The 22,006-nt window shown below is 57.5% G+C and overlaps 1 protein-coding gene across 1 annotated transcript in view; it reads right to left on the bottom strand.

Moving 5' to 3' along the window:
- Positions 1 to 21,757, bottom strand: part of CAPN2 (calpain 2) — a 41,186-nt gene extending 19,429 nt beyond the window's left edge. Inside the window, exons 1-2 of the mRNA XM_045982473.1 lie at positions 21,386 to 21,757; positions 17,087 to 17,156 (exon numbers count right to left, since the gene is read on the bottom strand). Of these exons, the coding sequence (XP_045838429.1) occupies positions 17,087 to 17,156; positions 21,386 to 21,622 (307 nt within the window). The 5' untranslated portion in view covers positions 21,623 to 21,757. The remainder of the gene's footprint in view (positions 1 to 17,086; positions 17,157 to 21,385) is intronic.
- Positions 21,758 to 22,006: the final 249 nt, after the last annotated feature.

Genomic DNA, 22,006 nt, shown 5'->3' with positions numbered 1-22,006 from the left:
ATCCCGCATGGGTCAGAAAAGGCTCACGGCCAGACTGCCCTCCAGGGGCGAGGGTATGGACAGTTACTTCTAGGGGGTGGGAGGGCACCGTGCCGGGGCACAAGGACCAGGACGGTCGGACAGGCCCCTCCCCAAGCCGCCATGCCCCCTGTGGCTCAGGGACCGCCCAGCTGTCGCGGGAGCACGTGTGTGAAGTGGGTAAAGCACACGGGAGGCGCTCTGCGCGCAAGCACCATGACTGTCTTCAGTGCTCAGCAGGGAGCTGTGGGCAGCAACAGCCCATTGCGGGGGCTCACGTTCACCTCCAAAGGCCGGGGCACGCCATAGGCCCCCTGGGCAGGCTGAGGACCTTGAGTTGAGTCTGAACAAGTGCGTGCGCTCCTACCACTTCCCACAGCCGTAACAGGACACGGCCTCGGAGGAGCTAATGTGCACCGCTGGCTCCGTGTTTCCTAAGGACGGGGCTCGTGAAGGCGCTACTGAGGGGCACTGAGTTCTTCGGGATTCTGGTCGACTACTTTGTGTCCTGACGGGTGGCGTGTGCGCGGCTCTCGGAGGCCTGAGCTGGGCAGCTCTGCTCTCTCAGTCTGGAACCCGACACAGGTAAACCAATTCCCTCGCTCCTTCAGCGGGTAGGCGCAGTGGTGCTGGGCATGCAGATGTGGCTTTCCTGCGCGCCTCCGGGAACCCCCACGTGCCCCGGAGACTCTAGCCGCTCTGCACGCTCCGCCCATGAGGCTTCAGTGGCTCAGACCCTGCCCCAGTTCCAGAGGTGGGCCTGTGGTTTCCCAAGTATCACATTGCCCAGCCTGTTGTGGTCAGCCTGGAGCACAGCCCGTGAGGTGCCACGAGAGCTTTATTGGGGGCTTTGGCAGGAGTGGACAGGTGCTCTACCACTGGGGAGGGGCAGCCTGCCTGGGAATGGGCACACCTTGGAGGAAGAGGGGTTGGGAGACGGAAGGGGTTTAGAAACCAGGTCTTGCAGGTATCGCTGGAGACCCTGAATCAAGCCATACCTGCAGCTCGATCTGCCTTGGACTCTTCTGCCATGTGATGCAATGACCTCAGTCTTCCTGAGTTCCAGGGCAGCGTGGCCAGCAGCCCTCGCTGGTGGACACCCTCAGATGTGTGGGCTACTCTCCTGGGAGCTTCCGGTCATTACCTCATCTCTTCCTCCCAGTGCTCCACGAGGAGCATGAATGTGTCTGCGTCAGAGTGGAGCAGGACATGGCTGGGGAGGTTAAATGTGCTGCCAACAATTGAACAGTTTTAACTGAGACTTTGAAGGTGTGGTGTTTCAGTCCGTCAGATCTCGGAGACAACCTTTTGGGCCAAGTAGGCCTTGGCATGAACTAAACTGGAGACCCCTGGCGTGTTCAGAGTATGGAGCTTGCAGAGAAATCTGGCGGTGGGAGTCTTTATTCTCACCAGGCAGGAGGCGAGCAGCCCCCACTGGGGGCATGGAAATCTACCCAGAGGGGCTTCCCTGTGCTGAGCCCACATTGCTGCCTGGTCAGTAAAGCAAGCTTCGGCTGTTTCTGAGCATCATGCTCTCCCACGGTCCATGTGGACCGTGTCACACTGTCCCCACCTGGAGCACAAACCCACCACGTGTCCGCTGTTCCTGGGCTCATGAGATCCCCTTTCCAGTCCTTTCCTTGTCCCCTGACCTCAGGTCCTCCCATGGCTTTGGTCCTCTGGAAGCCTGGAGGTGCTTGTCATTCTTACTCTTCTTGAGTAGACTTGAGATTTTTCTGGGCACTTTGGGCCTGTCAACACGTGGAGGATGACAGGCTTGTGGACAGAGTGGGTCAAGCATAGGACCCCAGAGGCAGGTCCTGAAGCCAGAACCCCACACCTGCTGTGCAGCCCCTGGGAAGAGCGGCTGCAGCAGGTCCCTCCAACCCCTCCTGGTTTGGTATCCCCGGGTCCCAGGAGCTCATGCTTTGACATGGCACACGTGTGTCTGGCTCTGTGGCCTCAGACATCACGACAGTTCCCGGATGTCCCCGAGTGCAGGAGGGACGGGCTTCTTGTTTATCCTGGGCCATCAACCTAGGTCAGTGCTGGCCCCACACCAAGCTCAGATGACCGCTCCCACCAGGCCCGGAGGCTCTCGCCACAGCCTGGCAATCAGGGGCTGTGTTCCATGCCTCCTGATTTTCTTCCTTCTAGTACCCCCTGGCCAGCTGGGGGGAGCAAGGCCCCTGAACCCCCTGCCTCATGCAGAGCTATCCCAACCTACCAGGTGTCCTCCAAAAGGGTACGTCATCCTAGAATGCCTTCTAGATGACAGCACGGTGGCTTTAAGAGGTCGAGTCACCTGCTTGAGGTCACGTGTCCTGTGAGGAGCAACGCAGGGGCAGAACCCGGGTCTGCCCTCGGTGGCAGCAGGCAGCCAGCGTGCAGGATACCGCTTGGCAGTGTGCAAAGAGCACGCTGCCCGGTTCTCTGCAAACCTTACGACATGATCACCCTTGCTGTGTCACCTTTCTGTGGGGAAGGAATGGAACCTCAGAGAGCATGCAGACCAGAGGTGACCCGGTCTCGCAAGCAAATCCTCTAAATCAAATCCTGGGCTTTGTTAAAAAACCGAACCTTGCTAGAGATTTCTTTTGGTCAAGGAGCGTCTGATTCCTTCGACAAAGGAGAGACCCCACTAGGACTATCCAAGTGCGATCCAAGTTTAAAACTGAGCGGTGATGCGCCACAGCTTCCCGAAGTCCTACCTGGAGGCTTAGAGGCCTCTGCAAGAGCGTGTGGACGTCTGATAAGCTGAAAGTGTCGGGAACCCTGTTTTATGCTCAGATTCCTAACTGTCCCAGGGTCCACCTCTTTTCTTTACTTCCCCGCTCACGGGAGTTTTCTCGGTATCGGGGACTAGAATAGTGACATCATGGGGATTCATGATGTGTCAAGCCCCTCACGTTGTCCTCCCGTTTCGTCACAGAACAGCCAGGTGCTGTCGGCCGTGGTCACAGCAGAGCACAGGGGGCCGAGGGAGGCTGGTGGCCTCCCGAAGTCCCTGTAACGAGCCACCATCAGGGGGATCTGAGCAAAGCTCTTCGTGTGTGACCCACATGGTCTCCTTTGCAAACAGGTGCCCATTTCCAAGGCACCTAATTCACAGGATGTTGTTGTGGGGACTTCTGTCCTTGGGAGGGGACCTGATTGTTTCTGTGTCTGGCTGCATGGTGGCTCACTAGCACCTGCTTGCCGCCTGGATGCCACGTCCGCATGCCACTGCCCCCCCCCCCCCCCCACCTCCCAGAAACCTATCCCACAACCTCCTGCTGCAATCTTGGATCCTCTGTCCTCCACATCATGGTCAGCCTCTCCCTTTCCCCAAATGACTCACAACCACCCTTCTCCTCTGGACGGTTCCAAAGAGACATGGGTGGAGCCTCCCCCAGCAGAGGCTGTTTGGGTCAGAGGCATCAGGATCTGCGTACAACCAGCGGACTGGTTCTGGACAGGTGAGACGGCAACGCACCCGGCCACCGCTCTACTGGTTTAGCCCCAGGAAAGCCTGTGAGGGTGTCTTTCAGTGACAAGGACTGTCCGGCAAAGCTGCCACACAGACAGGCTTGGAAAGATGCAGGTGTGCAGTTCCATAGGTTTTTAAATTACCTGTCTGCAAGAGAGAGGTGAGGGTGGGCGGCCATCCAGACCATGCAGGACTGTCCCTGAGCGACACACCACAGAGCCCCTGCCGGGTACAGAGTCCGCTTACACTCAGTCACCGCGGATGACCTCATCTTCACTTAGTCCATTTGTCTCAGAGCAGAGACGACGGTCGTGGGGACCTGCATGCCTCCCCACGTCCAGTGCACAATCTTCATCCTGCCCTCTGTCCCGGAGCTGGCCTCCCTGGACGAAACTGTGGGTTCCCAGCGCCTCTGGCTGCTGGCGGGTTCGGCCAGCGGGGGCCCTGGGGAGCACAGGAAGGGAGGAGGAGGGTGCGGTGAGAGTATTTCTTCCTGGGCTTGGCTGGAGCTGTGTCCCTTTGACCCCGGGCACTGCTCCCTCGAGGTGGCATCTGGGCATGACCCATTTACGCCCAGTTCTTGAGTCCTGACACCAGCACCACCTCCTAAATCAGGGCCTTTCCTACCAGGGATCTGGTGATACTTCCTCAGTGGGTCACAGAGGGCTTCGAACACACAGTGTGCTTGGCCAACAGTGTTCAAAGCTGGGCTGACTGAGGTCTATCCCTCATCAGCTGGGCGCCCTTAGCTAACTCCAAGGGCAACACTCTGCATGGGGAAGCTCAGATAATCATTTACCCCATTTAAAACAGGGCTCAGATTCTTGGCTAGAAAAAGTCATCCTCGTAAAACTGCCACTTCCCCTTAAGTCAGTCTGTAAACTTAGCGCACTCCCAATAAAAATGGTAAGATGATCTTTTAAATTTGGAACTTAGCTTATGCAAAGTTTATAAGGAAAAATTAAACATCAAGCATAGAAGAAAGTCTAGAAGGTAAGGAAGCCTACCTCTATTAGGTATTAAAACAGGCATAAAGCCAAAATAATTAAAACGAACTTATGCACGAGAATACAGATACGTGACACAGAACAGAAAGTTCAGGAATCATTCTAAACATAGGAACTTAGTGCAGATACAGTATTCGCATGTGGGATTGGAACAGTGGAAGGGCCATCTAGAAAAAAAATCAAGTTCTAGCTCATCTTGTCACAGGGATAAATTCTAAATGGAATAATGTTCGTAAATTAAGCATTTAACATTATATTCCTGAAGTATATATTCTAATATATTATTTACATAATCTTACATAAATATGGTAAATCTAGCCATTTATTTTTATTTTGATTGCCTATTTATGCCATATATCTTAATGGTATCTTAGCATGTTAATATTATGACAACATTATAAATACAATGTTTTTATACAACCACAGTCATTCTGGAAAAGACAATGGGAGAATTCCAATGTAATGTGACTGGAGACAGGCTATTGAATTGTAATCCAGAAGCCATAAGACTTTTGAATAATAAACTTAGTTACATTAAAGAGAAAAAAAGTTTATATGCTAAAAAAAATCATGATTAACAAAACCAAATAAAAAATAATAAGGAAAAATACTCAGATCCTAGACATCATGTATAAACTTTTCTAGTAAATAAACAACAGCTCCACAGAAAAACGGACAAAGATGGAAAAGGGAAAAATAAAGCCCCAAGTTGGGGGTAGAGAGTGCTTAAAAATTTTTTTTTCTTAGGGTGCCTGGGTGGCTCAGTGGGTTAAGCCTCTGCCTTTGGCTCAGGTCATGATCTCAGGGTCCTGGGATCGAGTCCCGCATCGGGCTCTCTGCTTGGCAGGGAGCCTGCTTTCTCCTCTCCCTCTGTCTGCCTCTCTGCCTACTTGTGATCTCTCTCTGCCAAATAAATAAATAAAAAATCTTAAAAAAAATTTTTTTTTAAATCCCAGACTTTCAAAGGCACTCACCCTCACTCATCATAAGAGAAAAACAAAGTGGAACTACGCTGCACCATTTCTATCTTTCAAATGGCAAAGAACGAGATGTGGGGTCCCCAGAGCAGCTGTGGGAGACCCACTCTCATGCCCGTCCATGGACACCGAGAGGCAACAGGGAGCACACGCCCCCAAGATGCTGGGGCCAGGAGTCGGCCCTACAGACGCACTCATGAGAGCAACAGAGGGGTGACATGGTTATTTCCTGGAGCCCTGTTGTAGCTAAGTGTCCATCCACAGGTAACCAGGGGAACAAATCAGGGGCACCTCCCTGATGAGACTACGGCAGACAAAGAACGGAGCGAAGATGTTCCCTGACGACCCAGACTGACTGCCAAGCGGTGCTCAGAGAAACGGAGCACGGCACACAAGAAGTACATAGGATATGCCGAAAGGAAAAAACAAAAATGGGAGAAAACTTGGGGGAGCACTGTAATGGCCCTTTTTTGACTCTTGTCTTCATCCACTGAAGCTCTTATGGATAATTTTTTATGTGGTTATCTTTCGCCTATGGTTTTATTACCACCAACCCTAGATTACTGGCTTCCCCGGGTACCTTGTTTATGCCCTTATGGTAAGAAAAATAGCTTAGTATCAGTTATTCTGAGTGAACATCTTTATTTTACATATAGTGCCCCATGAGAATCGGTCTATCGCCAGTAAGAACAGCGCATCAGCTCAGTCGCTCCTCTGACTCCCAGCGCCTGTTCTGTAGAAACTGTTCTGTCTGTCGAGAAGTTAACAGCTACCCCTTGAGAAGTGGTTTCTCTGGTCAAGGGAGTTTCCACGGGAATGCAAAGCTACTCAGGTCAAGAGCGCAGGCTTCCCAGCAAGGACCTGTGATCGCTTTGTGCGGAGAGCGGCACAATGTGCACACTTTCCACTTACTGGACGCTGGAACCTTCCACGTACTTAGGGAGGGTGCATCTGGGGCTGGCCCGCCCGGGCAGGGTCTCCTGCAGCTGGGCCGCTCAGAACCAGATCTTCCCTGGGAGATGAGTGAGGCTCCTCCCTGGCCATCCAGCCTTGGTCTTAAATGCAGGGACCTCCTCTGGCAGCCCAGGGCCTTCTCACACCATCTGTGCCTCTTCCTGTCCCTAAATTCCGAGACCCTTTTCTTTCTGGATTGTCTTTTCTTTACCCATAGTTTTTCTTTATAAGACATGGTTTTATTGGATGCACTGGGGGAGGGGAGGTCAGGCCCCACTGAGGTGAGGCACAGTAAATTCTAGCACATTCTGTCTACTTTGCCCGAAGCTGACTCCCCTGTCCAGCACCCCAGACTTAGGCAGGGACAAGGGTGGGAGCTGGGTCACTACAGGTCCTTGAGCGCCTGGGCTGCTGGCCATGCCCGTCATTACAGGAGCAGACCAGGGGTTCCCAAAACACCCACTGAATGTCTGACTACAGGCTCCAGACTGGCTGGTCCCACATCCGGGCTCCTCCCCCCACCCCCTCGCTGAACTCCTGCCCTTCCAGTCTGTTCTGGAAGACACTCAACTGGTACAGGTCTGAGAGGCTGGGGGCAGGGTGGGGGGTGATATTCTGCCCTGCTTCCTATCCTGAAAGCTCATCCGGGTACCCCAACAGCCACACGCTCAGTCAAGCAGGAGCTGCCTAGGGGAGCTTGGATCCCCCTTTTCCCGAAACTCCACACTGCATCTCGACTTAATTCCCAGAGCAGAACACAGAGTTGTCACCGCACTCTGAGACCAGACCTGGAGTGGGAACTCCAGAGAGCTTCTGAGAACCTGAACCCGGGGTTGGGAGGCAGCTAGGAGGCCCGCATTCTAGACACTGTCCAGGGGTGGGGGTCCAGGGCCAAGACCGACTGGCCCTATCTTTCACTTAGGTCGGCATGGAGACCCCCCCCCCCCAAGTGGAGACCTCAGGATCCCTACAAGGGACGTGCCCTCTGGAGGCTGTGTGCGTGCCTGTTTACTCCAAGAACTGCCCTCCTTGGGCCCACAGCCCACGTGCCCTCTTCCTCCCGCACGCCTGGACACACCTGGGGAAACGCCATCCTCTCTGATTCCTGTCCGGTTCTGGGCTTCTGGCTGCCCACTTTGTCCCCTTTGACTGGGTTCAGCCTTCCAGCCCAGCCCCTAGGGATTGCCCTTCCTGCACACCTGCCTCCCCGGGGCCACACTGTCCCAGGCGCCCTCTTGGCCAGCACAGAGCTGCGAGCACAGGAAGCAGCACAGGCAGGGTGCTAAGACCTGGGTTTGGATCCTGATCCTGCTGGTGCTGTGTGAGCGTGGACAGGTTTCTGAACTGCTGACTGCACATTTGCTCAGCTGTCGAAGGGCGGGGGAGGCATCAGAAGGCTGTTAGGATCCGATGCAAAAGGGAAACCGGTTCCCTGGATGGGCTTCAGAGATGTGGAACCCCACACCTTCTGTCCAGACTCTACATGAAGGTGAACGAATGTGTTTTTCTAGGGAAGGAGTCAGGGACAAAGCTGAGTCCCAGGACAGGGGAGGTCTCGGGCCGCAGTGTGGGGTCCAGAAGGGAAGAGAGCTGAAAAAGGGGGCACGTAAGGAGAGGGAGCCACACAGGGGAGGACAGGGTGCCGGGAGCCCTCACAGAACACACGGCAAGAGGGCCCTTTAAGGGCATAAGCACCTGGCGTGGCCTCTGCAGGGGGAGGACCCCCTTCTCCCTGTGTGTCTCACTGTGGGTTTCTGCACGGAATTTTTACCTAAGAATCTTGTGTCTAAGGCAGAGAGAGTTCACATATTAATTTATTCATTTGTCCAACGACTACGGAGTGACATTCTCTCTGCCCCCTCCCCCCGCCCTGTGAGGCACCTCTTGGGATCACTGGGTCCCCTGTGCTCACGGGCCCCAGGGAATCCACTCCGAGTCCAGACCTGCCCCCTCTTCTGACTTGTTTGGGAAAGGGGGGATTTGGCTGTATTTTGGGGTCATCAGACGCAGACACCTTGCCCTCTGGACTACCCTGACAAAGGTTTGAGTGTCTCCGGCTGGACTCACCCCTCCTGGCTCCCGCTGACCTGGAGCACATTGGGCACACACAGCCTTCCCCGCACAGCACTCCCTGGCGGCCTGATGAATGGCTCCTTGAAGGCCCAGAGCCCTCTTCTGAAGAGGCAATTCCAATGGAACCATGTCAGTAAATTTCCAGGGCTGTGCTCCCGGCCTCTGTGTGTGCCCTGAAGGTCAGCTCTGTGCAGGGTGCGGAGTCACTTGGGGCCACTGCAAGGAGAAGGACAGGGCTGGTTTCCTAATATTTGTGGCCGGCGGGGATTTATCCAAGCAGGAAGCACAGTTGATAGTTGCTGTGTGCTTGCTCCTGCCATCAGGGGTTCCTTCTACAAACGGGAAAGTGAGGCGGAGAATCCAGGAGACGCTGGGCTTCCGTCCCCCGAAAGGACAGTGTGGCTGCCTGCGGGGGGTCCCAGAACACAAGATCCGTCAGGGCAGGGCCTGTGTCACCACGGAACACATGTCCCTGACTCGCGGCACGCATCGCGTGCACACACTTCAAGCACACACGCTGAGGAAGTGCAGACAACTGCTCAAGGCCGGCCCTGCTGCCTCCTGGAAGCCCTCTGAGCTTTGGCACCCCCCACTGTTGCTTCTCTTGGGGCCTTCGGCCTGACATACCCCTGTTCCCGTTGAGAGCCTCTGAGCATCCCCTCCTTGCAGGGACTTTGGCAGACAGGGACACGATCTCTTCTTCCTCTCCTCTGCTCTCTCCTGCCTCGTTTGCTCCTTCTCCCCTCCACACCTGGTGTGCGGGCTCCAGATGAAACTGGCTCTTGCTCTCAGGCGCACGTATGACAGTGTGACAGGCAGGGAACCACGATCACAGGTGGCCATGAGCCCTCGGCTTCAAGTCTGAACAGGGTGAGGAGTTGCAGGAGGGGTGGTTAAGAGAGGGTGGGCTAGGAGGATGGGGGACAGGGGAGGTGGGCTTGAACTGGTTCTGAGGAGCAGGTGGTAGGGAGGTGCCCTTGCAGGGCTAGGGAAGGGTGGGTGGGGACACTTGGCGCAGTGCAGGGGCGGCTCAGTCCCACAGAAGCAGGGAGCAGGCATAGGTGGGACAGGGCTCCGAGTGAGGGGAAGGTGAGGTGAAGAGCAGATTGGACCAGACTCTCCCAGTTCAGGGAAGGTGCTGTCTCAGCCTCTCCCTTTTTGCACCAGACCCTCCAGGCCCAATAAAATGCTTACACTTTCCAGAAGGCGCCACTTCCCATTGGAAAGTGCCAATCCTGCCTGGGCAACTTGCCCTCCACCTCCTTCTTTTGTCAGCATTGGGGACTCAGTCCCAGTCTTTGGGGGCTGGGCCCCTCTTAATCCTTTGCCCTCCCCCCGCCATGTCCCCAGATTGCACCCATGAGCCCGGCCAGCTCGGTGTCTGGCTAGCTTGCATACTGGGATACCAGAGAACCCAGGCACCCAACCATGACAGGCTAGTGTCCGAGAAGTCTTGGATCTCCACTGGTGAAGGACAAGGTCATTATTCCAAGGAGAGGAACACGGCATCTTCCAGAAATGGCAGCCACAGCATTTCTGGGGTCCCGTGCTCTTCGAGAACCTGGGCCAGCCTCTGAGCATCTTAGTGGATAGGGTTCAGCAGAAGGGGTGCTGCGTGACCCCTGAAGCTAGGTCGTAAAAGATGAGGCAGCCTCCTGGGGTCTCTCTCAGGACGAGTGCCCAGAAGGTCTTCTCTCTTGAGGCCTCTGTGGAAGAGGCCATGTGAGAGGCACAGGAACCCCGGAGCCCCCGCTGACCCAGCCTCCAGCCCAGGTGCCAAGCATGTGGGCGAGGGGCCTTCCGGTGCCCCCAGCCCAGTGGCTGAAAGTGCAGGAGGGGCCCTGAGTCACAGGGCTGACCCCGGTCATCCTTCAAACCCGTGAAAGTGAACAGGAAAATCCTGCTGTTTCCAGTCACTCATGTTGGGGGTGGGTTACGACACTAGGTAAAGGGGTGGCAAGATAGGGACCTTCCGGGAATCCGCTGTCCTGAGATCTGGCTAGGAAGACTTGCCTGCTGACTATGACAGCCTGACCCGCTTTTGGGGGGAGAGGGTGCCAGCAAGACAGAGGCCGGCATGGAGATGGCAGTGTGGGGACCGTGCCCAAGGTGCCCAGTCACACTGCCTTTGCTGGGGAACCTCAGGCCCCGAGACGCAGTCCGCACGGCAGCCCTGGGAGGGAAGCACCCTCCAAGAAGCAGGGGCAGCCCCTCTTCGGCTGCACCACCTCCAGGGGAGGGGAAAGGCTGAGCTCCTCCCGCAGGTTCAAACATCCCAGCAATGACCTGGTTCCTCCCAACTGTGGCGGGGGCCAGTCAGGAGCCTTGTCAACTCGCCCATCATTTACCACCACGGCTCCCTCCTCCAGGCTCCCTCTGATCTTCCCACCCTCCCCAAGGCACCCCGGATGGGATGGTCCCTAGTTTCCCTCCTAGGTCACTTTGCCACCAACTCCCCCATCCCAGGGGATCCTGGCAGTGTCTGGAGACATTTCTGACGGTCAAGTCTGGGTGGGGCTGGTGCATGCAGTGGCCAGGGGCCAGGAAAGCCCAGCCTGTTCTACAGCACGGAGGGTGGGAGGCCCTGCCCTATGTCCAGTCCTGCTGGACCTGGTCTTATGTCTTCACGAAGCTACATAAATTCCAAACAGACCAGATGCTAAGACTGCTTTTGGCCACATTTGACTCTGGCTTTGGAAGGGAGGGGACAGAAGCCCCGAGGGGCCAACCTGGGACCACCCGTGGGAGCTGCTGAGGAGGGGCTTCCCTAAAGGACGTGTACAGCTTGCCAGGGGGCCAGGCCTGTGAGATGGTGGCTGGGAAGTCCCAGCCGGCGTCCCTCCCATGACCCTGTCATGCCCCGCAGCAGCAGCCCAGAGGAGGGTACCCCCAAACCAGAATGCCCCTACACGCAGTCACTGCTCACTTACATTGGTGGCTGTGGGGATGGGCTCCACCCCTCCCTGGCAAACACAAGCCTCCTTCCATGAGCTAGTGGCATCGAATAATCCAGACCACGTGTCCCTGCCCCTCCCATCCCCTGTCCCCTGCCGGAGGGGGCCCTACAAGGAAGGAGGGAGCTAAGGATGTGAGCCGTGTGGTTCCCGCCCTGACTCCGAACTTGCCTGGAACACTGGATGCTGGGAAGGGAGTCCCTGCCCCACTGCTGAGACTGGGTTGCCTGGGGCCCAGACCAGGAGGAAGCCACCTGATGCTGGTTTCAGCTATGTTCCCCAGCTTCTGGGACTGGGGCTTAGTCCAACCCACAGCCTTTCCGCCCCGACCCCTGCTCCCTTCATCCACCCTCCAGGAGGAGCGCCCACCCTCCAGGAGGAGCGCCCAACCTCCTGAGTCCCTGGAGGCATCCCCAGGGTTGAACTGTGGACAAAACCCTGCTGATGGGGAGGGGTGGGGCAGCCAGGTACAGGAGACCCCAGGACAAAGTGTCCCAACAAGAATGAGTTCTTCCCTCTAATCCAGACCCAGAGACATGGCAAATGGAGCTGTGAAGCTCCCTACCCCAATGGGAAAGGGAGGACACAAGCCTCACCTTTGCCCCCACGGCCCAGGCGGGTTGGGGGGAGCTCCGGCTGAAGGCGCACTATAGGCAGAGTGTGGGCCCCGTGGATGGGGCGCAGAAGACAGCACGGTACCCCTTGAGCTTCTCTGAACACCACCTCCTGTACCTCTCCACAACCTTGGGGGCCAACGAGGGCAAGGCCCAGAGCCCAGCCGGGCAGGTATGAATGCTGGCACCGCGCCTGCACCCATGCCACTGGCCTCCCCAGGGCCGCCTGACCCGCCCACAGGAAGGGAGCCGCCAACCTGCAGCTGCCAGACCCCTCCCATGTGCCCGGGTGCCCGGAGCTGTACAGGTGCGACCACTCTCAGCCTCAGCCCTGGGGCAGGTGCCTCTTTTCCCCAGTTCGCTGATGAGGCAGCTGAAGCCTCAGGAGGACAGTGATCCGCCAAAGCGAAGAGCCACACGCTGCAGAGCCATGCCTGTGCTCTGCCTGACAGACCCCCCACGTCCTCACTCTGGGCCCTGCCATTCACAGGTGCTCACGGACGCATGTGCCCAGCCTGGCTTCGGGGGGGGTGGGGAGGACACAGGGACCATCCAACGCCAGAGAGTGAGGGATGGGAGGTTGGACCCTGGTGAGCCGCGGTCTGCAGGGCCGTCCCCGCAGTGCCCGTGCGCACATGTGGCTGACACAGACCACTTCCGTCCTGGTTAACTGCACAGCTGCTGGCCAGGCTCGCGGTGTGAACCACCCTCCTCCCGGGGCTCCACCACCCCACACGGCTGCAGGCCAGTGCCTCGCCAGGCCCCCCTGTGGCTGACACTGCTTGGGGGTGATCTGAGCAGGGCTTCCCAGACCTTGGAGCAGGGACATAAGTGGAGCCCCTTGGGGGGTGGGCGGGGGTGCAGGAGGACTGTGGGGGTCTGCAGCAGACAGCACCATATTTTGGAGTCACAAAATGTCAGAAGTAGTGGGACCTTAGGAAACTGATCCAACTCTCATCTCAGAGGCAGACAGCAGAGTCCAGAGGGTTGAGGCCTGGCTCTTGGCTCAGGGAGCATCTGAGAAGTGAAAGTCACAGTGGGATCAGAGGCCAGCGGGGAACGGGGGGCCCCATAAACTCCTGGGCACCCCGAGGGCTTCGGATGCAGATGGATGCAACAATGGGGGGTTCTTTGGGGGGAGAATTCCTGCTGCCTCTGCTCTCTGGGGTCGGGAGGTCAGGAACCCTGCTGTGTACCGGCCAAGGCCAGGGGCAGCCGAGGCAGGAAGAGGGGCCTGGGGGAACACAGCAGTGTTAGCGCTCCAGCCGTCCCAGCTTCTGTGACTGTCTTAGGGATCACAGGAAGGGAGCAGGGAGCACGGCTGCAGCCTCGGCGGAGCAAAGCCGTGGAGGAGTATTTATAACTGGAAGGGAGGCTGGGAGGAAATGAGTCACAGCCACCACCCATCTGCTCTAGGACCCGGAGAGGCCCCGGTGGGGCCCTGATGATGGGGCCGCGAGGCGACGGTTGCGAAGAGAAGAGAATGTATTTACTTTCTCCACCAAACCAGCGGACACTTCATTTCCAGTCACAACCCGCATATTCCAGAACAGAGGGGCATCCTACAAGAACCATAACATGCAAGGGGCATGGGAAACTGCCATAGCCCAGAGGGGCCCATGCAGACGCAACAGACAGACATAATGTGGTCCCTGAGGAGGGTCCTGGAGCAGCGCCCAGACACGAGTAACCGCTGAGGAAACCTCGAGGGTGCCATGTGGGTACTGGGTCATGAATGGTAACAAGCGCCCAAGCTCAGCGAGATGGGGGATCTGGGTGTGAGGTGGGTGGGGGGTCTCTGTACCGTCCTCTCCATTCTTCCATAAATCTAAGACCGTACCACAAAACAAAGGCTGTTAACATTTGCAAAAGGCACCTACTATAAAAATGACTTCTTAAAAAATTATACTGTAAATCATCCCAAAATTATTCACAGGGGCACCTCTGTGGCTCAGTTGGCTAAGTGTCCCTGACTCTTGGTTTTGGCTCAGGTTGTGATCTCAGGGTCGCGTCATTGAGCCCCGTGGGGGGCCCCACACTCAGTGTGGAGTCGATTCTCCCTCTCCCTCTGCCCCTCTCCCCTGCTTGTGTGTGTGTGCGCATGCATGCACACACTCTCTAATAAATAAATCTTTAAAAAATAAATATGAAAATATATAAAAATTATTTAAAACACTTATTAGTAGTTAAGTTTCGGGGGAGTCAACTTACATGCAGACTTTCAGCCGTGCAGGGCGTCAGCGCCCCCTAACCCCCTTGTGGCTCCAGGGTCAACTACAGTGTCATTATTCCCATTTATGGAAGGGGAAACTGAGTCTCGGACAGCTTGGGTAACCTGCCCAAGGTCCCCCAGGCTAGTATGCGGTGGAGGGAGCAGGTGCTTCTCCAGTGGGCTGGGCTGTGGAAAGCACACCTATAGCCATCACCCCTCATTAGGTGCTTTCGGAACCCAGGTGCCTTTTGGGGGTGGAGGCAGGGTGACCCACGTGGGAGCCTGGAGGACATGCTCCAGGTGACAGTGACACAGGGTGGTGCCTTTCAAGGGCTCTGACAGTTGCCAGCAGCCTTGAACCCTCCTCTGGGGGCCTGGGATTGGGGGGGCGGAGAGACAGGGGAGAGAGGAGAGAGCCGTGGGGGCCAGTGGGGGAGGGGGGACTCTGGGAGCACTGGAGAAAGCTTGCAGAGGCACAGCAAAAACCTCAGGTCAGAGGAGTTCAGCTCCTGGACTTCCCGGGCCCCTGCGGGCGGCTGTGCCCGGGGAAGAGCGGGTTACTGCCAGCGAGACTAGAGCCTAGTTAGCTGCTCACTGCAGGGGCAATTCTACAAACCCCGCAAGAACGACCTCGCTGGGGTTTTTGGCTGCACCCCTGGGAGAGGAGGGTGGTTTGAGGATGGCCTACTGCTGGGCAGCCCTGTGGGGGTGGCAAACTCCCGGAAACGTAGAAGTCCACGGATGGTACCCTCCGGGGTCCCTGGTGAGCCAAGTGTGTGTCTGGGTAGAGAGTGAATTCTGCTCTGAGAACATCACCTCCCGGTCCCCATGACACAGTCACAGCATCAGGACAGCTCGGAGGAGGTCAGAAAGACCTATAATCGGATCCACTTCTCTCCTTAGCGCATTTCAGCTGTGTGGCCGTCCCTATATCCCCAGCTGTACCGCTGGGGCTGTCTTCTGGTCTGTGTGGGGGTGGGGGGGTTTACAGCAGAGCTGGGGGGACCGCCTGCAGCAGGGCACACAGAAGAGGGTGCGGTGGGTGGGCTGTCACCGCTGCGGACCGTCGGGCCACACTCCAAGCTGTGCCCACCGCAGGCAGGAGGAATGACTCTAGAACCGCCAAATGCCTCGTCTGATCAATGACTTGCCCACAGTCTAGGAGCTGAGCCTAGGTTGCCACTCTGCTCCTGTGGGCCAGGTGCCATGTCACAGCCCCCTGTTCCCAATGCTTCTGAGCCTGCTGGGACTGGCCACAGTCACCACCCCACGCCCAGAGGCCAGAGTCAGGGTGAGAGTCCAGACACTCATGTTTCCCAGAGGGCCATCGAACCAGGAGACTCGGAAAGGAAAGGCCAAAGAGGGCAAACGGCCTTAGGTGTTAGAGACCAAAGACTGAGGAATTAATTCTACAAGAGCTGATCACACTTGACCTCGTTTCTATTTGACCCAGTGCAGATCTCAGGAATTTTACCCCTGGAATGTAAGGCCCACCCGTCTCCTCTCCTCTCGGAGAGGCCCGGTGTTCTGTCAAGAGGACTTAAACACTCCACTTGCTACTTATGCTACTTGACTCTTGAGACGTGATAACCTTCGGAAGCAGATGTTTGGGCCACATGCGGGGTCCAGTCCAGTATGACAGATACTCCAAGTCCCCGGGGCTGGCCCAGGCCTCTGTCAGCAACCAAGGACCCCTGAGCATCTAGTCTATCGTTTGGGGGAGAGGGAAGGAAACGGGGTGTGAGGGAGGGTGTTCTCTGCAGGTAAGCATGTACTCCGGAATCTCAGGAATCCGCACACAGAGGCTGGGCTCAGGCCAGCGGTCATCGTGTTCCCCGAGAGGCATTTCCTGTGGGGCTCCCAGAGTCACACAGTCACACAGCTGCCCTGACATCCCTCGGCGACCAAGACTCTCTAGCCCCTTCTGCAAGTGTAGTCCAGGGGCTGAGGACACAGGCCCCGGAGTCCAGCTGTGCATGTTGTGTGTCTGACCCTCAGTTCCGATGTCACTTCCGGGACCTCAGTGTCCTCATCGATAGGGACGATCACAGCACCGCCGGGATTCTGCCATCACAGCTTAGTGTCTGGGGCAGAGTGTTCACTCCATAAACACGAGTGGGTATGACTCTGAGTACTGGAACCTGTCCCAGGTGGGCCAGGAAAGGAGCTACAATTTCAACTGATCAATTTTGTCAGAGACACTGCGGCCAGGGGCTCGGCCTCAGACCCTCAGACCCTCCCAGTTCAGCTCCCCTCACCCCGTGTTCATTTAAATGAACACTGCCACCCTCTTTGCAAGGAGAAGCGCTGCTTCCTGCTCTTACGATCCCATGGTGAGCCCATCTTACAAACCCCAAGAATGCCCTGGTGCTCTGACTTCCCTTCAGTGAGGAGCGCAGGCTTTCCTCCTCCCTCACACTGAGTCACCAATACCCGGCCCTGCAGCTGCCCGAGAACAGAGGTGTCAGGGCTGTGACTGGCCTGGGGAGTCCTTCCACCTGGCCCTCGGCCCACAGCCTGACTGCATCATCGGCCGCTAGCCATTCTGCCCCCACGGGACCGGGCCTCCGAGCACAAGGTGGTGAAATTCAGAAGCCCCTGCACCCTCCAGTGGGAGCGTCTGTGTAACCTCGACAACCAGCCCAGAGCAGGGGACCCAGGAGGCCTCATGTGTGCCTCAGGATGGACCCCTCAGGGGAGCAGGAATTCCAAGAAGCTTCTGGAAATGGAAACTCCAGGCTGCCAAGGGAGGGAAGGCACAGCCTTGCAGACAAGACCCCACAGCCCGCTTCAGACGCCGTCACTTACCCAGGGCTCCTTGGCAGATGTCCGTGCGAGTGGCCCCTCCGATGATAAACTGCGGGTCATCGCAGATCTCCTGCAAACGGGCCCAGAGTGCTGTCAGGCCACCAGGCTCCTGCATCCAGGGTTAGGACATCCCCGTTCCTGGTGGGTGCACCAGACACCTTCTCCCCTCCCCCCCCCAGGGCAAGTTTTGCAGTTAGAAACAGACTGCCTCGGGCCCCTTCTCGTACTCCTGCCCGTGGAAGGGGTGGAAAGTGTGGAAGCCCAGCATCCCACACTGCCGACAGCTCAATTCATCTCGCTACTTCCCTTCTGCTACCTGTGGGTCCCTTAATACTCTGGGGACACCCCGCCAGCCCCTCTCCTCTATTCCTGCACATCAGCTGTTTTGTCTTCATGGGATTCCTTTCCCACCAGGTTCTCTCCTGTTTCATCTCCTACCGTATTTCAAGCCTCACTGCCACCTCCTCCATGAAGCCCTCCTTCACAGTCTAGCCCTTGCTCATCTCTGCGACTCTGAGACCCTGAGCACTTGTACTCTGTGGTTTGGGATTTAGCTGTGCACCGTCCAGCGGTGCTGGTGGGTATGTGCAGGGGATCGGAGCTAGTCTCCTGAATTCGCCCGCGGGGCTGGGACATGGGTGGCGTCCATGTGTCAGGGACGCTGTTACAGAGCAGGGCTGTGCCTGGTGCTTCGTGTCATGGGGCCTCCCAGGGACTCAGATGGGTAGGCGAAGAAACAGGCCACGGAGATAGAACAATGTAAAACAATGTGTCTAAGTTACAGACAGCACTGGGATTTGCGCTCACTGGCCATAGCCACAGAGAGCTCCTACTCTTCCTGCTCCGGGTCTGGGCTCCCTGGAACTGATTAGTAACACAGCTCTTGAGGGTGTTACAACCTCACTGATCAGTAACACAACTCAGGATGATTCTCCCTCAGCCGGATGGAGGCCAGTTTTGAACAATTCCAGCCCCTCCCACCACCCTGTCCATTTCCTGATTCTGAAACGCTCCACCCCAAAGCCACAAAGGAAGCCAGCATAAATCTGGGCTTTTGTCGGTTTTGCACAACTTCCGTGTGCAGGCACTCCATCTTACACCCTGCGCTGTGCCCCTGGTGTGTCCCTCTGGGTCCAGCACAAGCCCATCCTGGGTGGGGCCTGGATCCGGCCCCATGTCCCCCGTCTCCTGTCCCAGCACCTCAATCTACAGCAGAACGCATTCCTTTCACGCCTCGCCATGGTCCCCTCCCTGCTCAGGTCGGTCTGCTCGGGGGATGAGAGGACAATGCGAGTGTGTTTCTGCTGAACGGAACCTGCCAGCCCAGCACTTATGCAGCTCATCGGAGGACACACTGGGCTTGGTGCCGAGAACCCAAGAATCACACCGCCATTCCTCTGTGCGCCAGGCTCTTCCCCCAGCAGGATTTCTCCATTGTTGCAGAAACTTTGCCACACCTCGGCCGCCTCTCCAAAGAAGGCAAAGCTCAGGGTGGCCCTTGGAGGTACCTCGGGAAAGTGCAGTACTGGATTAAACATGGATGCAACAGTCCTGGGGACGGGGTCGATGGCTTGGGCTCTGGGTCCAGACGGGGTGGGGGGGGGGTCTGAACCCTGGCTCTCCCACTTTGATGGGTCCTAAGTCCCCAGCAAGGTCCTCCACCTCCTTTGGCCTTGGTTCCTCATCTGTAGAATGGGGACTGTGCGACAAGTGTACCTCCCCACAGGGTGTTCTGGGGGGTTCACGTGAGACCAAGTGTCCTTGGTAAGCCCTCCGCAGAAGTCAGCTATTGTTATTACCAGTGAAGAACAAGGGGATGACAGTCCCCTATCCCGGGGGCTGGAGATGCGGGCTGGAGGGTGAATAAGTGAATCACCACAGAAGTGTGTGCTCTCGGGGCGCAGGGGGACTCGGGGGCCCCCCCACTCTCACCTGACTACCCCTTCCCAGTGGCTGCAGAGTCAGTGGGAGGTCAGGAAACCGCTCCCTGGGGAGGGACAGCGCAGGGCCTGCCTGCTCCCTGCTCTCCCTTCCTTGGGACCCTGTGTCACAAGCTCCTCCTGTCTGCCCGTCTCTCACTCCTTCCTCCCTTGGTGACTCAACACATGACACATCCCACAGGCTCTAAAACCCCACAGCCTGCCCTACCCACCACTCCCCTGCTGCTTTTCAGACACCCTTCTGAAAGAAGCCCAACAACGGTCTTCCCTTTGGGTCCCTGACCATGACTTCTACAGCACCCCGGTGTCTGGCTCCGCATCACCTTCCCACCGCAGCTCTTCTGCCAAAGTCACCAATGACTCGCTGGTGTCCAAATCCAGGGGACATTTTGTTTCCCTTGCCTGACCCCAACCACAGCAGCGTTCCAGAAGGCAGGACAGAGGCAGAGGGCATCTGTGAGTTGTGGGGTCTGCACACCCATGGGCTGGACAGAGTCCCAGCCCCAGCCCAGACACCTGTGTGAGCAAATATTTAACTTCTGCAAGCCTCCAGTTCTCCAACCGCTGAATGGGAACATACAACCTCCCTGCCTCCCCTGCCCCCCAACTTGTGCAGCTCCCAGTCTGTCTTGTCCTGAGCAGGGGTCCTGAGATGGCCCCAGACCTCTCTCCCATCTGGAAGCACTACCAGCATGTCTACCTGCTGGGTGACCTGCCTTCCCCCACCAGCCCCTAAAGTCTAAGGAGGCAGAAACTAGATGCACCGTCCCTGGCATGTAGTAGGAGTTCCGTAAATGCTTATTTAGTGAACAAAAGAACACGTGAAGGCATGTGCCAATTCACTCTGTAAAGTGTGAGTGAGGTGCGATGTTAGTGTCAGATGAATACATTCTCTCATTTGTCACTTTCATAACTGTAACTTCAGTCAAGGCTCTTTACAATCCTGCCTTCATTCATTCCCTGACTCCCTGAAGAATCACTGTCTTTCTCTTCACAGGTGTATCCCCAGCCTTGAAGACAGTGCCTGGCATGGGAACACGTGCTCAGGCCCCCTGGGTGAGGAGGCACTGATTTCTGGGGACACACTGGTGACCAACACACACTGGGTCTCCGCAGTTCAGTGCGAAGGACAGATAATACATAATTATATCTATAAATTGCAGAAACACTGGAGGAAAGTTAGCAGGGCTCTGTGAGGAACAATAAAAGATAAAGAATAATAAATCAATAAAGAGGAAAATACTTAGGCAACACCTCTCTTTCTCGATGAAGAAATGCAAGTGAAGAGGCTAAAAGGTGCAGGCAGAGTCACCCAGAAGGTTAGCGGGAAATGAACTCAAGTCCTGGGGACTTGAGGACCCCGCCTAGGGCATTTCTACTGCGCTTGCTGCCTACAGGCTGGGTTTTGGGTTAACAGGAAACCTGGGAGGTCCAGAGGATTAGACGCAGGGCAGCAGCCTTATTCTCAAGTCAGGAATCTAGAGCCTGGGTTCCCAGGAAGCCTTGTTCAGGTTTGGTGGGGGAAGGCCAGGCAGTGTCCCATGGCAGGTGGAGCCAGCACACCGGATTGGCAACCGGAGGAGGGGGCAAGCTGTCCCAAGGCCTGCCAGGGAAGGGGTGGGGACAGCACAAGGGAGCTTAGAGGGCTCCCCTGGCCCCAACCCGAAGTTCCCGGGGAAAGACTCTGGGCCAGTGCAATGAGAAGGAGCACTGGCTCCCTGCCAGATTACCCTGTCCATCCGATCGTTAATCATCAGGGTAAATGTTACGCAGAGGTCTCACCAGCTCCCATTTGGAAAAACAAACACGAAACTGGATAAATCTAACCACGACTGCAGGAGAGTCCTTACTCACAAAAGGAACAGGCTCAGATTTCCCTCTCCCCTGACGCAGACACAAGCTGAGTTACAGCCTGACTTTCCCTGGTCAGAGATACTGACCAGGCAGAGATACTGCCTCCCACGCTCCCCGCGGGAGTCCAAGCAAAGTTTGCCTCGGGTCCCCTATGTCACCCCGACATCTGGCAGAGTCCAAGGCGGCTCCCGCGGCCTGCTAACTGCACCGCTGGACAGGGCGCGCCAGACCGGGCCCGGGAAGTGCCGGGGTGGACAAAGGCCAGGCCCGCGCAGCGGACGCGCCCGAATCGAGTAACGGGGAGGGACGCGCGCGGTGCGCTCCCTGGTGCGTTTCCGGCGGCGGGCGCAGGCCCTCCACGACCCCACTGCCTCGGCCGGCGGGAGGCCTAGACCCCGCACCCTGCGTCCCTCACCCACTCTGGGCCCCGCGCCCCCCGCCGTCCCCTGCCGCTCTCCGCCCACCCTGGCCCATTCCCCCCGCCGCCCCGCGCTGCGCGCCCTACCGTGGGCCGCTTCCACTCGATGCCCTGCGTCTTGCTGGAGTAGGGCCCCAGTTCCTTGAAGCCCAGGGAGGAAGGGATGGCCGGGAAGGAGGGGTCCTGGAAGAGCGTCCCGGCCTCCAGGCACTCGTCGCGCAGCGCCTCGTAGTCCTGGTTGAGGTACTTGATGGACTTCTCGTGCGAGCCCAGCCCCTCGGCCGTCTCTCGGTCCTTCACCAGCTTGGCTGCGATGCCGGCCATGGCGCGGGGTCTCGGCAGGGGCGCGCGAGCAGGGACGGGTGTCGGCAGGGGCGCGGCCTGGTCGGTCGCGCTGCGGCTGGACTGCAGTCCCGGGTGCTGCAGGCGGCGCCTCCCCCCGCAGCAGGCGCCCCCTCCCGGCGGGGTGTGGTCTTAGCGTCCGCGGGGTGTGGCCTCGGGGTCCGGGGGTAGCGGTGCTGCAGGCGGCGCCTCCCCCCGCAGCAGGCGCCCCCTCCCGGCGGGGTGTGGTCTTAGCGTCCGCGGGGTGTGGCCTCGGGGTCCGGGGGTAGCGGCCTCCGCGCCGGGAGGAGGTGTGGCTTCCCGGCGGGGGTGTGGCCTCGGCGCCGGGGGCGGGGCTGCCTCCTGCGGAGAGGACACTCAGCCAAC

The sequence above is a fragment of the Meles meles genome, chromosome 17, assembly GCF_922984935.1.
Source record: "Meles meles chromosome 17, mMelMel3.1 paternal haplotype, whole genome shotgun sequence".
Taxonomy (NCBI): Eukaryota; Metazoa; Chordata; class Mammalia; order Carnivora; family Mustelidae; genus Meles; species Meles meles.
This window is presented reverse-complemented; position numbering and strand designations above follow the sequence as displayed.